The sequence below is a fragment of the Pungitius pungitius genome, chromosome 1 (genome assembly GCF_949316345.1).
Source record: "Pungitius pungitius chromosome 1, fPunPun2.1, whole genome shotgun sequence".
Lineage (NCBI taxonomy): Eukaryota > Metazoa > Chordata > Actinopteri > Perciformes > Gasterosteidae > Pungitius > Pungitius pungitius.
In genome coordinates this window covers 16,659,684-16,675,342 of record NC_084900.1, presented here as the reverse complement: position 1 = coordinate 16,675,342, position 15,659 = coordinate 16,659,684, and the positions used below count along the sequence as shown (strand labels likewise).

Genomic DNA, 15,659 nt, shown 5'->3' with positions numbered 1-15,659 from the left:
GTAAATAGCACACTTCCAAGGAAGGAACAACAATGAGCACTGATTATAAAGAACCTTATCGTTTTTGGCAGTCAGCCAAGACCAGAGCCTGTTTCGTTCTGTCTGTGTGTCTGTGCGTGTGTGTACATGATCGAAGTTCAACTTTTAAGAAATTCTATATATTCCATATTAGTTAAAATGTTAAATGGCCAGCCTTAATGCCAGCAAGTGGCATGTAGGTGTGTGGCTCTCGTTTTCTTATAAATGCTAATCTGGAGACGCCGACTGTAGTGTTTCCTACCAAAAGGGTTTGCAGCACTTTGCCTGGTGTTTATATGTCCGTCTGTAGATCAGCAACGTTACAGTGTCATGATGCGCAAAATCACTCCGTAGCTGGGATCAAAATAAAAGTTTATAGACGAGCACAACGACACGGAAGTGTTTATGATTCTGAAGAAGTGAACTATGATCTGTTGTTTTTGGGTTGTGTTGATGAACTGGAAATGAGGTCCAACATATTACGGTTCATGATGTGAAATAATGAAAAGACACTCAGAATCTACTTGTCGACAAAAGTACAGTAGTACGGTAAAACTATGGTTGAAATGCACTTATTGTAAGTCGCTTTGGATAAAAGCGTCATCTAAATTCCATGCAAATTAATGTAACTAAAGGACAGCTAAAACACCAAACAGTATTTGAAATATTAAAAGTTTATTTTCACAAAGACAACGTGAGGCTAACTGAGGGTTTGCATTATGGAATAAAATGGTTCACAAGAATATTCTTTTTGTCATTGCATTCTGTCAGCATGAAGTGAAACTATTCACACGTCCACCCACACAGTGGTTGGTTCACACCCAGCTGCTCCAGGTTAGACCTATAAAGGTTGCAGTGAGATGGATTATGAGGACACAAGCACTTCCACCCACAGGTACGCTGCAGCCTGCAGTTGGACTTGCATTGAGGTGCATCCAAGGACAACTCTATCAACAAGGAAACTAGCACCCATAAAAACACACAACCTGGAGTAACTATGTCGACAATACACCTGGGTCTTTTGCTGGTGCTGGTAAGAATTCACGCCATCCATCAACATTATAGATTTTAGATAATATACTTTTATTGAGTCGTCATGCGAAGTGAATTGAGTTTAAAAGCCAAGGGTTTTCAGGTGTATTTGTAAATAAATACACAAGTAAAAGAATTCCGAATGTACCCAATCGGGCGTGGCTCGTGTGTTTCCGCAGTGTTTAGGAGTCGACTTTCTGAAAAGTTCATCTTCAGGAATTTTGAAGCGGCAAAAAAGAAGGTGGATCATCGATTCCTATAAAATCGATGAAGGCTACAAAGGGATGTTTCCATACGAGCTGGGAAAAGTGAGTATTCCTCTGCAGGAGGCCTCGTGTGACCAGATGCAGACAGATGGTTATTCAATCCGCTGATTTTATCTTTTGGCTCCTTACAGATCAAAATTGACAAGGACTTGATCTATTTCGAGATAAACGGTCCAGGCGTTGATGAAGAACCCTTGGACGTGTTGACGATCAACGAAAACACAGGCGTGATAACAGTCCACGGCCCCGTCGACTTTGAGCGGTTCCCAGTTTTAATGGTTGTTATCACTTTCCTTGTGTGTGTGTGTGTGTGTGTGTGTGTGTGTGTGTGTGAAGAACAGTTTCAATCATTTCACAGCCCTCACGTCTTCCTTACAGGTGGAGTTAAAAGCTTTTGACAGAAAAAGCCACCTCATAGACACGCAGCTGGGCGTTGAGATTCAGATTATCGACGCCAATGACAACCCTCCTATGTTTGACCGCAACCGGTACGAGATCAGCACAAAGGAGGCCACGTTGCAAGGTAGTCTGCTTTTTCTTTTCTAACGCTAATCTTTACGGCAAATGTGATGGAATGATTGGAAACAGGTAAAACAACTTCTCCCTCCTGACACCAACAGGCACAGAACTGGTCACCCTCAGGGTAACTGACAAGGACAAAAGTGAGGCGTATCGGTCATTTGATTTAAAAATAGTCTCAGTCCATCCTGAACCATCTGATCTGGAGTTCTACATAATTAGGAGGCGTCAAAATGGAATAATTTCATTTAAAGGGTGTCTGGACCATGAGGTGAGACAACACATCTTACAATTCTCTAACCAAAAGTATCAAATCTGTTCATCTCAGAATTTCTCCTTCAATATGAAAAAAAAGTCTAACGCATTTGATTGTATTTTCTTTTTTCTCCCCAAACAGAAAGCGGAGAAATACACCATTATAGTTGAGGCCAGAGGGCAAGGAGAGGGACCGCAGCTCTCCAGCTCTTCCACCGTCGTAATCCATGTAGAAGATGGAAATAACCATCTCCCTGTGATGACTGGACAAACAGTGAGCGAGTACTTATTAAGAAGCAAGGCAATGATTAGACTTGGGCTGGTTCATTATTAAGTTTTTTATTCCAGGGTCTAGATAGGGTGAGAGAAGGAGAAGAAAATGTTCTCATTAAACGTCTGCAAGTTAGAGACTCCGACACCCGAGGCACGCAGGCCTGGAGAGCCAAGTACCGGATTCAAGGAGACGCAAACAACCACTTCAGAATCTCTACCGATCCCGAAACAAACGAAGGGCTTCTGTTTGTGGAAAAGGTATTTTGTCCAATTGTTTTGGTAGAATACACAAAACCCCACACCAACTGAGGCACAAGGGTGATGAACTTTGTGAATTCCCCTTCATCCCCCCTTCAACTCTATCTGCGTCAGCCCCTGGACTACGAAGACGGTGGTGTGAAGAACTTGACCATCAGCGTGGAGAACGAGATCCCCTATGCCACGTGCAAGGTGGTCGGGCGCAGCACCACCGGCCTCTGGAGGGTGACCACAGGGGACCTCGCGCCGGAGACCCTCGGTGCATCCGTTGGCCTCGTGACAGTGATCGTGGAGGACGTCAACGAGCCGCCAGCTTTCAAACCGCCTCAAAAAGAAGTGGCGTTGGTCGAGAACGCCGAAGCCGGGAAGCACCTGGAGACCTTCACAGCCGTGGACCCTGACGTCGCCAGTGGCAGCACAATTGTGTGAGTCACGTGCACAGAAACAAAACAATGTTCTACAATAGTAGAAAACTTTTAGAAAATGTCTAACGCTGCAAGAGTGTGTTTCAGTTACAAAAAGGGAGACGACCCGGCTGATTGGGTCATAGTGGACCCCGAGACTGGGAAAATCACCACTACCAAGGTCATTGACCGCGAGTCGGCCTTTGTGAAAGACAGTGTGTACACTGTCACACTGTATGCTATCGACAATGGTAAGAACTGCGAGTGTTTACACAGTGTACTCAGCACAACCTCCTCTTCACGTCACTGTACGCAAAACGTGTGTTTTCGGTCACCAGGTCAGCCTCCAATGACGGGCACCGCGACCCTGATCATCCAAGTTGTGGACGAAAACGACAACGCCCCGTCCTTGGCTGTGAGCGCCATGGACATGTGCCAGTCGGAGGGACGCTCACGGGCCAACATCACAGGTTTGGACCCGGACGCAACGCCCTACGGTGGACCGTTCACCTTCCAGCTGAAGGGGACAGAGGCGGCCGGGTGGAAGCTCGACGCCACGCAAGGTGAGACTCCGCCTCCGGCCGTTGTTCACAAGCGAGACCAAGATCCTCGCAATCCGAGAACTGACGATGGCGTGTTCCTCATGGACAGGGTACTCGGTCAACCTGGTGAAGGAGCCCACGGTTCCTTCGGGAGAATACGAGTTGCTGCTGGACGTGTTCGACCTTCAGGGTGTGAAGGCTTCACACAACGTGTCGGTTACCGTGTGCACCTGCGAGGACGCAACGAGCCCCAACTGTCACCAGCGCCCAGCCGCCACCGTTTCAGTTGGAGTGGGGGCCCTTGCGGTGGTCTTTTTCGGAATAGTGCTGCTTGCAGGTAGGGCCGGTCTCCGTGATTGGGAAATATCCAGTGAGAGTTGTTTTTTAAGTTAATTTTTTTCCCAAACTGTTTTTGTGTCCCAGGTGTGCTGCTTTTGGCTTTGCTGGTGTCATGTGAGAAAAAGAGCTTTCTTTTCCCGGATGACACAGCAGAACAAATTCTGATGCGGAGTAACACTGAGAAACCGGGGTCCGACTGCACGGTAAATACTTCTATTGCTCTTATAGCTCTAATTATGTGATAGAAAATACACACTCATAAACACATATTTCCACTATAAATTCAAATGTACTGTTACGTATTGAATGGTTAGTTTTTACATTCATTTACAGTGTATTTTCTTTATGTCTGTACATTTTTCGTATGAATGAACTTAAAATTATAATTTTATCAAATCATAAGGCATTCATTATTTAACAGGTTGCATGGCCAAATTTGGGCAAAATCCAGCAAGACCCTGTAAGTGATGGGAAATCTTCCTTCATTTAAACATATGACATATTGAAATACTGATTTTTATTATTTTTTTAATGACTAATCTGTGCTCTTGATTTAAAACTTGCTTTTTTACAATGTGTTCCAACAAAGCCAAATGCGGGGATGTGGGAAGAAATACACCAAAACGGCTCTTCAACAAAGCAGCATTACGATTGGGTATGTGAATAAGTTTAATTTTTTATCACATTAGGTGACATGTTCCCTAAAACCAATGAACATGAGTTCTCTAGTTTACTTTGAGTTGATCTCACAGACACCGTCCTGCAGGTTGTAAACACTCCAACAGACCAAATCTTTAAATGATTATGGTTGTCTTTAATATCTAATATCTATTTATTACAGCAATTAATTTCCTTCTTTTAAATGAAAAGATAATAATTGTAAAGGTTTACAACAGTTTGTAGGAATGAATTAACTTGTTTTTTTCTTTTCGTTAGATTTGTTGCTAGCTAGAAAAATCTGGAATAAATTGCAAACGTTATGTTTATTTGATATGATAAAAAAGGACACTTTAACATGACTTTAAAAGTGACGTGTTGTTCATTTGCCAATAAACACACCACAGGAAACAATCTTAAGCTTTAAACTCTGCTCAATGTGTAAAGAAATTATTGTTGTTGACATGTTAAAGATAATAATATCGATGACAAGTTCAAAGATGCAGATTTCAGAAAAATGCTAATGAGCTGTGACCTTTGCAGTTCCTTCAATTCAACCGTATGTGATTTTGTAGGGAAGCAGAGCATCATCATCCATGAACAGAAACCCAGATATCCGTTGTGTCCGTATGTACACTGCTACGAACCCTGTTGCTTCACTTCTCCACATCACCTGTGACACTCGATGTTGGATCTGTATCTGCTTCAGAATTACCAGACTTCGGGCGGATGCAAAGGATATTCTGCAGATCAGGATTATATCCAGATCAACAACCTAGTGCTGAGTGGAAAACTAAATCAGGTAACTATTTAAGCAATTATTTTGCTTTCATTTTAATTAAATGATAATAATTGTAAAGGTTTCCAACAGTTTTTAGGAATTAATGAACCTGTGGATTTGGTCTTTTCGTTAGATTTGTTGCTAGCTACAAACATCTGGAATAAATTGCAAACATGTTTATTTCATATGATGACAAAAGGACACTTTAACGTGACTTAACGTTAGTTCAAAGATGCATATTTCCAAAAATGCTAATGAGCTGTTACATTTTCAGTTCTTTTAATTTAACCGTATCTGATTTTGCAGGGAAGCGAGGCATCATCATCCATGAACAACAATCTGCACAGAAACCCAGATATCCGTTGGGTATGCACACTGCTACAAACCATTTCTATTGCTTCACTTATTCACATCACCTGTGACACTCGATGTTGGATCTGTATCTGCTTCAGAATTACCAGACTTGGGGCGGAGGCAAAGGATATTCTGCAGATCAGGATTTTGTTGGGATCAACAACATAGTGCTGAGTGTAAAACTAAAGCAGGTAACTATTCAAGCAATTATTTTGCCTTCATTTTAATTGTGACAGTGGAGGGGGGTATTCACGTAGAATATAATACTCAGGTTCTCGCAACGCCACCTTGGGAATTCCACCCAAAGATTTAACCTGTGTGTTAGGGTTAGTAACCAGGAGAGTCGAATCAATCCTCCAGACCTGCAGGACGATACTTTGCTGAAACTCATCCTCTTCTCTCTCCCTGTGCATCGTAAAGAGGCTCTCCGCCCTCCAGGAACCAGGAGAGGAGCTGGGTGATTACGCTCCTCGCGTCTACGCCGAGGAGGGAAGCGACGCAGGCACCCACTCCCAGCTCGACGCCATCTCCATCTGTGACACTTCACCCGGGCCGGACTTGGACGTGGACCTGGACTCCAAGTTCAATGACCTGGCCTCAATCTGCTTGAAGAGATGCAACCTCCTTCCCAACCACGCGTGACTGACCCCGAGATGTGAATCCTTGGACACTCCATTGTGATCTAATTGTGGTCAAGTTATCAGTCCTAACTGTTGAATACACTCTAAAGTACCGTTAATGGATTCATCTTGTGTAGGTTTTCTATATTCCAACGATGTCTTTCAAAGGGATAATTTTTTAAAGAAAAAAATTGTTCTCCAATAGTTGTGTCGCATGAAAAGCAAACATTTGCTTGTTGTTCAGTCGGACTGTTACACAGCAAACAGAAACATTTCACCCTGCACCTGTCTTTTCTCTGCAGTATATAGCACATGACTAACATTTGCAACGGATATGAAACTGCGTGTGTGTGGGGGTTGGGGGAGGGGTTGTATTGCAGTATGAGGGTGTGTCAGCACTTCCAAGGAAGAACGAGCGATGAAGACTGATGATAAAGAGCTTTATCATATTTCCACGTTAAAGGCAGTCAGCCGAGGCCAGAGCTTGTCGAGCCAGTTTCTGTTTGTGTGTCTGTACAACAGTTGTCCACAAACTAAGGCCCGCGGGCCGGATACGGCCCGCCTCCACATTTGGCCCGGCCCCCTGAACAATACCAGAGGGGCATTGTGATTTTTTGTGAAATAGAACAGAATAATGGAGAAAAGGTTGATTCAGAACGCAGAGTATTTAACCTGCAGCGGTCAAACGATTATTTGTTCAATGCTCTCATCTGTCAAGACGCGGTGGCGGTTATTATTTATTTCATTTTTTTTTCTGTAAAGATCCCAGAGAAGATTATTTGGTTATTATTTATTTAATTAAGTGATATTATTTATTTTCCTGACTTTTTTTTTCTGTGAAGATCCCAGGTTGTTATTATTTGGTTATATGTGGCTTTCTGGAAAACAATAAATGTTTACATTTAGGCACCCACTGCAATCGTCACAATTTTCCTCAAAAACCATCTTCAAGCACACAAACATCCTTCCATTGACTTATTCATTTTGCAATAACCTAAAAGGGCATTTGTCAATCTCAATTCTTAACACATGTGTAACCTGTTATCAGTGTACTAGTTTGAGTATTTATTGAGCAGCATAAATATATACAATAAAACCATCAGTTGAGCGAGTGGAGCTAGCCTCCACTACCACCGGGAGGGTCGGCCTTCTCCACAAAGGTAGCTGTCATAAAGCTCCCTGAGGTGGAGGATGAGCTCCTCCACGTTCTGTCCCGTGAGGGCCGACACGGGGATGACGCGCTCGCTGACCAGGCTCTTTAGAGTCTCCACCTTCTCCCGGGCCTCGGGTAGGTCCATTTTGTTGGCTACGATGGCCTGGGGCCGCTGGGAAAGGCCCGGCTCGTACTGGTCCAGTTCATACCGCAGGTGCTCCAGCTGGGTCCAGGGCTCCGGGGTGGAAAGGTCCAGGACGTAGAGGAGGAAAGGACAGCGCTCTATGTGCCGCAGAAAGGAGATGCCGAGGCCTCGATTGAGGTGGGCCCCGCGGATGATGCCCGGGATGTCGGCCACTACGCGCAGCAGAGGGACAAAGCGGAACATTAGTATAACTCGTGTAAAAAAACGTGTCTAACACTAATGATGAAATGGCCGACCTGCGATCTGCTCGTGGTCCCTGTAGTTCACGATCCCCACATGCGGATTGAGCGTGGTGAAAGGGTAGGCAGCCACAGCGGGCCGAGCGTTGGAGATGGCTCTCAACAACGACGACTTGCCGGCATTAGGGAACCCCACCTGATGATAAGGAGTGGAGGAGAAAAGAAAACTCAAATAAGGTCATTCCATGGGCAGGCGTTGGACGAGCCGCGTGCCGAGCGCGCGCTTCCCACCAGTCCGGCGTGGGCCATGGTGCGGAGCTCCAGCTGGAGGACCCTCTCCTGGCCCGCCGCTCCCGGGGTCGCCGTCATCGGGGCGCGGTTCTCGTTGGAAAGGAAGAAGCGATTGCCCTTCCCACCGGCACCGCCGAACACGGCCAGATATTCCTGGCCGTGCTCAGAAAGGTCCACTACGGTCTCCCCGTGTTCCTTCACAACAGTGCCCAGAGGAACCTTTACGGAGAGAACAAACATCGGCGTCAGGCAGCAGGTTTACGGTACAAACGCGCCCATGACTCTCCCGAATTACCCTCACAACCAATTCATGGACTCACAGAAATAGAAGTGGGGACGCCGTTCTTGCCGTAACAGTTCTTGTTTCCCCCCGGCTGACCGTTTTCTCCCTTGTAAACAGGAACCAGCTGCGCCAACGACTTGACAAACTTGTTTGCTGAAAACCAATAAAAATGAGTGAATGAGCACGATTTGACCTGATGCTCCGGCAAAGTCTCAATCAGGAACTTTATTGCCAAAATATGTATGTTAGACCTATAAGGATTTTGTTCAATTGCCAAATTTACAGATTAAGTCTGCGTGTATAAAATAAAATACTATGGTCCAGGGGGGAATATAATTTTGTTTTTTTAAGTGATAAGGAATTTAAATTATAAATAATTGTACTCTAGCAAACAGAACAATACTCTACATGACCGTGTTGTGAGTGTAGGTGACAGGTGACAGGTGCCAGGTGCGTGTGGAGTGTGCAGGGAGTGACGGGTGGAGAAGGGGACGTCAGAGACAGTCAGTGTTGACGAGCCTGACTGCCGATGGGAAGAAACTGTTAGTGTGGCGTGAGCACGGCCGTAAGCATTCTTTGGGGTAGGGCAGAAAATATGTAAAATATGTGTTCTTTTACAAACCCTGTCAAGGGATCGGTCTCGTTATGTCTTATGTATTTTCAATTTCTTTCCATTTGTTAACAATGTGTGTGTGATTATTATTTAGGCAATGCACTTCGCATTCTAAAAAGACAGAAACGGATCGATTTGCAGAATCCGGACTGGCTTACCTTTGAAGAGGATGCTTCCTCCGTCTCCTCCATTCCCCCCGTCGGGTCCTCCCCATTCTTTGCGTGGCTCGCTGTGGAAGCTGGACGCCCCTCTGCCGCCGGACCCGGCCTGCAGCTTCACGCGGCGATGGTCCACAAAGTGACGGGTCTGCGGGGCAAATCAAGAGAAATAAACGAGGTCTCACCCCCGAACATGACCTGTTTGTGCCCCTTCCCTCCGGCAGGAGGCTGAGGTCCATCAGGACTAAGACCTCCTGCCACACGGTTTCTTCCCTTCGGCAGTCGGGCTCATCAACAGAGCCCGGGGCCCCCCTTGACTGACTCTCACTCCCATGTACATTCACTTTGTCACTTTCACTTGTTACTTGTCACTTTGTTTAGCTGGTGCACTTTATCTTTATTTCTAATTAGGGTCCTCGCTACAACTAGTCATAGAGTAACCTATTGTATTTCAAGGAATTATTATTATTCTCACAAACCGCGGGCCTTTTTGGGGCCTTTATCATATTTAAAAGTTGTTTAATTTGGCATGGATATCCGGACTGTTAAAAAAAATTGATAATTTTTGGGTCTCACGTTTGGGTATAAAGAAATGTCTCTATAGCGCCCTCTAGAAATTTAAAAAAGACCACACTAGGCCAGTTTCTGCCCCTGATGTCCGATCAACTTGTGGCACACAGGTCCTCTTCTGCATGCGCTACAAAAACGTCAATCATGGTATGCAAATGCGCCTAACTAGATTTTCCGCCATTTTGAATTTAATTTATATTTTTGGCAATTTCTCCTAAACGCTGAGTTTGATTGTCACGAAACCGTCGGTGGATCATTATTGGGTCAATGTGCCCTTGGTGTATCAGAATGGTGCTGATAACTCATTGTTTTGATGAGATATGGGCTAATTAACTTTGCATGGGGTGTGGCTTAATCTGTCAGATTTTTAACTTCCAAATGACTTCGCCTGCCCTAACCAAAATTATAGCATGTGTGAACATTGAAGCCCTAAACACACACTAAAATTTTCATAATTTTAGAAGAATAGGGGGCGCTGTAATTAATGGTTGAAAATCTGCCTTTTTGGCCTGTTTTTGGCCTTTTTTCATGATTTCTTACAGTTGTAAAAGACCGAACTCCTCCCAGGGATTAAACCAGATTCTTTTCAAAATCGTGCAGTGTGATCCTGAGACCTTCGGCTCTAAAAATTACATTTTGCCAGAAGAATTTCCAAACTGTGTGTAGGGAGCGTTTTTAAAAAACCACCATTCGCCACGAACGTTGAAGTTGTTTTAACTCGACCATACTTAATCTAATCTGCTCCATATTTCTCATATAGCATGAACTTCTTACCCTTTAAACATCCATATGATCATTTCTAACCTGTTGTATGGTTTTAAGAAGATATTACGGTTAATGAACTTTGCAAGGGATGTGGCTTAATCTGGCAAGATTTATAACTTGGCCTGCCCTCACCAAAATTGCAGAATGTGTAAACATTGAACCCCCGAACACACGCTATTTTTTTCAGAATTATTGAAGATTAGGGGGTGCTGCATTTAATCACTAAAGATGTACCTTTTTGGCATATTTTCAAAATTTCTTACAGTTGTAAAAGACCGAACTCCTCCCAGGGATTAAACCAGATTCTTTTCAAATCCATGCAGTGTGCTCTTGAGACCTTGGCCTCTAAAAGTTGCATTTTGCCGGAAGAAATATTAAACTATGTGCGTAGGGCGCAGATTTAAAAAAAAACACCTTTTAAAAGATTTCGAAGGAAGTTGGGTCATGTATGGTATTTTGAGAGGCTTTTATTTTAGGATGGAACATCAGAATGTCCTAGTTATCCATAAGTGTCACCTTGGGCATGTGTACTATCAACCTGAAGTGGAATGGTCATAACAGTATTGATTGTTTTCTTTTAAATCTAATCTGAAAATGACAAAATGTAGTCTGGTGATTGAGATATTGAAGGAAAATGGCTATTGTATGGTATTTTGAGAGCCTTTAAATTTGGACTGGTACATCAGAATGTCTTGGTTATCACCAAGTCACACCCTGGGGATGTGTACTCTCTACCTGAAATGGAATTACTGTTCCTACTATTTACAGCCGCAGAGCCATCTACTGGTAACAGGAAGCCACATTTTCTAGTTATATATATATATATATATATCTCTTTCATTGAATAGGTCCAATATAAAAAGTGAAATGATGCCAGCACCTCAATAATTCCATGTTGGGATCATGTGCTCAATGGGGTTCTCAAGATGATGGGCGGTTTGGGGTTCAGGGTCCATTTTGGTCACATCTGACCATAGCACCTTCTTCCACATGTTTGCAGTGTGTCCCACATGACTGGTGTTAAACTCCTGTTCATGATAAACTAAATCAAAACTGAAATCGTGGCAAAGAAGAAAAGAGAACAAATGGAAGTGGTTTCAACTCGAGACATATTTCATCTAAACTGCTCCATATTTCTCAGTTCTCATGACATCCTTACCCTCTATAAATCCATATTATAATCCAAGCCTGGTGGAAACATGAACTAACACCACTGACTTGCGAACGCCACAGGCGACCTCTACCGCATTTCTAAGCATCTGGCCAGTGCACCAACGTGCAAGGACCTGTCCAATCTTAATTTTAATTTTATCTTTATTTCTTCTTACTTACTAACCCATAGCATCTATTTTATTATACTTCTATTTTTATCTTATTGCTGGACTAAGTTGTCATTACTGTACCGTCTTCCGTCCTGCACTAACCGCCAAGTCAATTTCCATGTATGTCTAACATATGATGGCAATAAACGTTTCCTGATTCGTGATTCCTAAAACAACAACAACAACAACGCAACATTTGAGCTCAGCTCAGACACCCACCAGCTTTTTCTCGGACAGCTCCCTCTTCTGCGCGTTTGCGCGGACTTTGGCGCACAGCGGAGCGTAGGTGGCGACGTCTCTGACGGCCACGGTGACCCTGCGCCTCCACGCCGCCGGCGTGGAAGGGCAGCTCCTCACCTCCTCGGCTCCTAAAAGCACTTCCGGGGAGAGCAGTCGGGCTCTTTTGAGTCTCAACAACGAGGCTAACATCGCGACTTTTGTTTCAGCATTGCTACATTTAACATTGATACATGTTTTGGAAGAGTTGTCATCCTACTGTGAACATATGTTCACATTTCACTTCCTACACAGAGGACCAGCAGGCACCGCGACTACGGTGTCCGTGGAGGGACATTTTGAATATGCGATTGTTAATAAGGGCGGGGGGAAAGTGTGATCTGGTCCTCTACCGCCACCGTCTGTCCTGGAGTCTTAAAAGATCTAAACGATGATTCGGGATCTGGAGGTGCGGACAGAATGGAGCCACGTCCAGGCCATAAATAACTTTCCTCCTCCTCATTCATTTGTACCGTGATGTGGGTAACTTTTATTCCCTGTGCTCCAAGTGTTTTATTACAACTTCATTACAAATTGGCAGATCAAAGCAACTGGAAAGTAGCACAGCACAGCATCTTTTTCATCCCATCCATGTCCATATTTCGGATAATGGGAGGCTGCAGATGAAGAAGAGGGGATTTCTGTATTTTCCCCATGTACCCTGGACCCGGGATGAACTACCATGGCTGGTTTGACAAATCAATGGGACCAACATGAGAACGTAGTCCAACAGTCTCATTAAACCATTACTGGAAAGTTTGGTTCTCAGCTTAATTTTAAAAGTTATACAACATGCAAGGAAGACACATATGTTCCCCTCTATAGTTTGTCCAAGTATTAAAGGCATGGCTAGTGGAGAAATATACCATCTGTTATGTTCATGACATTGTATTAAGATATTATGTTATACAGTATATTATAAATATGAAGTCTGATGCTATATTTATATTAGTTCCATATTTTATTAAATTATATTGGAGATATGAAATATATCATTCGTATTAGTTCTATGATATTAGAAATATAAAGTTTAAAGCCATGTCTGATATATTATTTCTACTGTATTATGTCTTATCAGTGTTTCCCCTAGGTTTCCAACTTTGGGGGGCGGACGTACCGGAGGGGGGGCATTGGTGTTGGGGCGCGCAGAGGATATTATGTTATAAAATATAAGAAATACGAAGTATGATGGCATGTTTGATATATTAGTTATACGATGTTATACGTTGTTATATGAAATTAAAACTATGAAGTATGATACTGTTATCTTAGTCCTATATTATCTTCTATGGTATTAGAAATGTTAAGTATGATAATATGTTGGTAATATTAGCATGGCATCACTGAAACTATAGAGGACATACTGTATGTGTCGACCTTACATGCTATATAACTTGAAAGCGTAAAAAAATAAAACCGAGAACCGTTTTTCCAATAAACGGCTGAATGAAACTGTTGGACTACGATCACATGTTGTTACCATTGATTCAAACCATCAAACCAGCCGTGGTAGTTCATCCAAACACCGGCCAGATGACCCGGTCCAGGTTACATGCACAGATACAGAACTCCCCTCATCTTCATCTGCAGCCTCGCATTAGCCGAAGAAGGAAATGGATGAGATGAAAAATATACATTTATACATGCAGACGCTGTGCTATTTATTTGATTTGGGAACACAAGAAGAATAGAATGAGACGCAGAGACTGTCAGGAAACAGGGTATATATGTTAAAAATTGTAAACAAAAAAAAATACAAAACATATAAAAACAACATGAAAATGAATCTTCAAATAAACTAATCACACTTCAAATGAACCATTGTCCTTGTAGCTCTTAGGCCTATGCATTCCTCAAAAAACGGGTCGTAACCAGTTATGTTGGAATTCAAGAACTTTGTGGCGTGTCTCCGTCTTATTCTTCTTCATCCAGTATAATATAATATATAATATAAAAACAACAACAACTAAACAACACTGTGGTGGCGGGTGTGGTTTCAGCCCGGCTGCAGGTGGGAGAGAGGGGGAGTGGCTCGGGGAACAGTGCCAGGTGAAAATAATAACAATCACCTGGGGATAATGACATGTGTGTGTGTGCTCTCCCCTTTATAGCAGTGAGGCAGGGGCGAGCGAGGGGGGGGAAGACCGACCGAGCGAGCGGCGTTCCTGCGAGCGGAAGTAAAATAAATATATTTAAACCGACCACCCTGTCATCGTGTGTCTGTGTCCGGAGCCCTACCGACCCACCCCTACAGTGGCACCCAACGTGGGGCATGGCGGATGAGGGACAGCAGGCGATGCCGGCCCAACCTGCGCTGGCACTGGGCCAGATGATTGGGGAGCTGGCGGCGATCCAGAGGGACCAGGCCGAGGCTAACCGGCAGTTCCTGGATGCGCTCCAGGCCCAGGTGGGGAGGCAGGCCCAGGCGCTGGAGCTATTGGTGTCGCGGTCGGGACCCCCGCTACCACCACCGGGCCCGACGGCGATGGCGGGCCTGACCCTCCACCGGATGACGGCAGAGGACGACGCCCAGTCCTTCCTGGAGGCCTTCGAGGCGACGGCGGAGGCATGCTGCTGGCCGGAGGAAGAGTGGCCGGTCAGGCTGGTGCCCCTCCTGACCGGGGAGGCGCAGACGGCGGCCATGGGGCTCCCCCCGGCGGCTCGGAGAGACTATGCGGCCGTGCGGAAGGCCGTGGTCGACCGGCTGGGGCTGCTGCCCGAGGACCACCGGCGGCGATTCCGGGGGGCCAGGCAGGGGCCAGAGGATCGGCCGTTCACCTACGGGCGGCGGCTCCGGGACGCCGCCGCCAGGTGGCTCCGGCCGACGGGGGTGGAGACAGCGGCAGAAGTCCTGGAGGCGGTGGTACTGGAGCAGTTCGTGGAGGGGCTCCCGGCCCGGACGGCGGCGTGGGTCCGGTACCACCGGCCACCGACGCTGGAGGCGGCCACCACCCTGGCCGAGGACCACCTGGCGGTGCACCGCAGCGGACGGGGCGGCCGGGAGGGAGCGCTGCCTGCGACGCAACCGGCAGCAGCGCCAGCCGGAGGGAGCCCGCAGCGGACCACGGAGCGGCCCACACCGGCCCCACGTCGGCCGCCGGCAGCTGTACACCGGGACCCCCCGACCGCAGCAAACCCCGGCACCCTTCCTGACCCAACGGGAGGTTCTCAAACGCCAGGGCAGGAGTGCTGGAAGTGCGGGCGGCTCGGCCACCTGCGGAGGGAGTGCCCGCTGATGGAGGTGGGGCAGGTGATCCGGGTCGCCGGCGCTCCATCACCCTCCCCCGGCCCGGGAGCGACGTACCGCGTTCCGGTAAGAATCCAGGGGGGTACACGCCAGGCGATGGTGGATTCGGGCTGCTCGCAGTCCATGATACATCAGAGCCTGGTTCGGCCAGGGGCATTGGTAGAAGCGTCGCGGGTGAAAATTAGGTGTGTGCACGGGGACATTCATGAGTATCCCATAGTGTCCGTCGAACTTAGGTTCAAGGGGAGAAAATATAGAATAAAGGTCGCGGTTAGCTCC

The 15,659-nt window shown here is 45.7% G+C and overlaps 2 protein-coding genes across 4 annotated transcripts; one reads left to right on the top strand and one right to left on the bottom strand.

The window, feature by feature from the left end:
* Positions 1-910: 910 nt before the first annotated feature.
* On the top strand, positions 911-6,348 carry LOC119222063 (cadherin-like protein 26). Of its 3 annotated transcripts, XM_062562697.1 has the most exons (18): positions 911-1,051; positions 1,230-1,358; positions 1,448-1,594; positions 1,695-1,839; positions 1,937-2,106; positions 2,233-2,364; positions 2,439-2,621; positions 2,736-3,046; positions 3,134-3,276; positions 3,364-3,588; positions 3,677-3,904; positions 3,991-4,109; positions 4,328-4,366; positions 4,496-4,561; positions 5,273-5,365; positions 5,651-5,710; positions 5,797-5,889; positions 6,119-6,348. In XM_062562697.1, the coding sequence occupies exons 1-18, from the start codon at positions 1,016-1,018 to the stop codon at positions 6,338-6,340; spliced, it is 2,541 nt and encodes an 846-aa protein (XP_062418681.1). In that variant the 5' UTR covers positions 911-1,015; the 3' UTR covers positions 6,341-6,348. The 3 variants fall into 3 exon arrangements, with proteins under 3 accessions (XP_062418681.1, XP_062418682.1, XP_062418683.1); XM_062562698.1 differs by lacking the exon at positions 4,328-4,366; XM_062562699.1 differs by lacking the exons at positions 4,328-4,366; positions 5,273-5,365; positions 5,651-5,710.
* Positions 6,349-7,153: 805 nt separating this feature from the next.
* mtg2 (mitochondrial ribosome-associated GTPase 2) lies at positions 7,154-14,104 on the bottom strand. The gene is made up of 6 exons (XM_037478330.2): positions 12,077-14,104; positions 9,201-9,348; positions 8,467-8,582; positions 8,147-8,365; positions 7,913-8,051; positions 7,154-7,828 (listed from the first exon to the last, which is right to left on the bottom strand). Exons 1-6 carry the CDS (start codon positions 12,284-12,286, stop codon positions 7,446-7,448), a joined length of 1,215 nt encoding a protein of 404 aa, XP_037334227.1. The 5' UTR covers positions 12,287-14,104; the 3' UTR covers positions 7,154-7,445.
* Between the last annotated feature and the right edge of the window lie 1,555 nt (positions 14,105-15,659).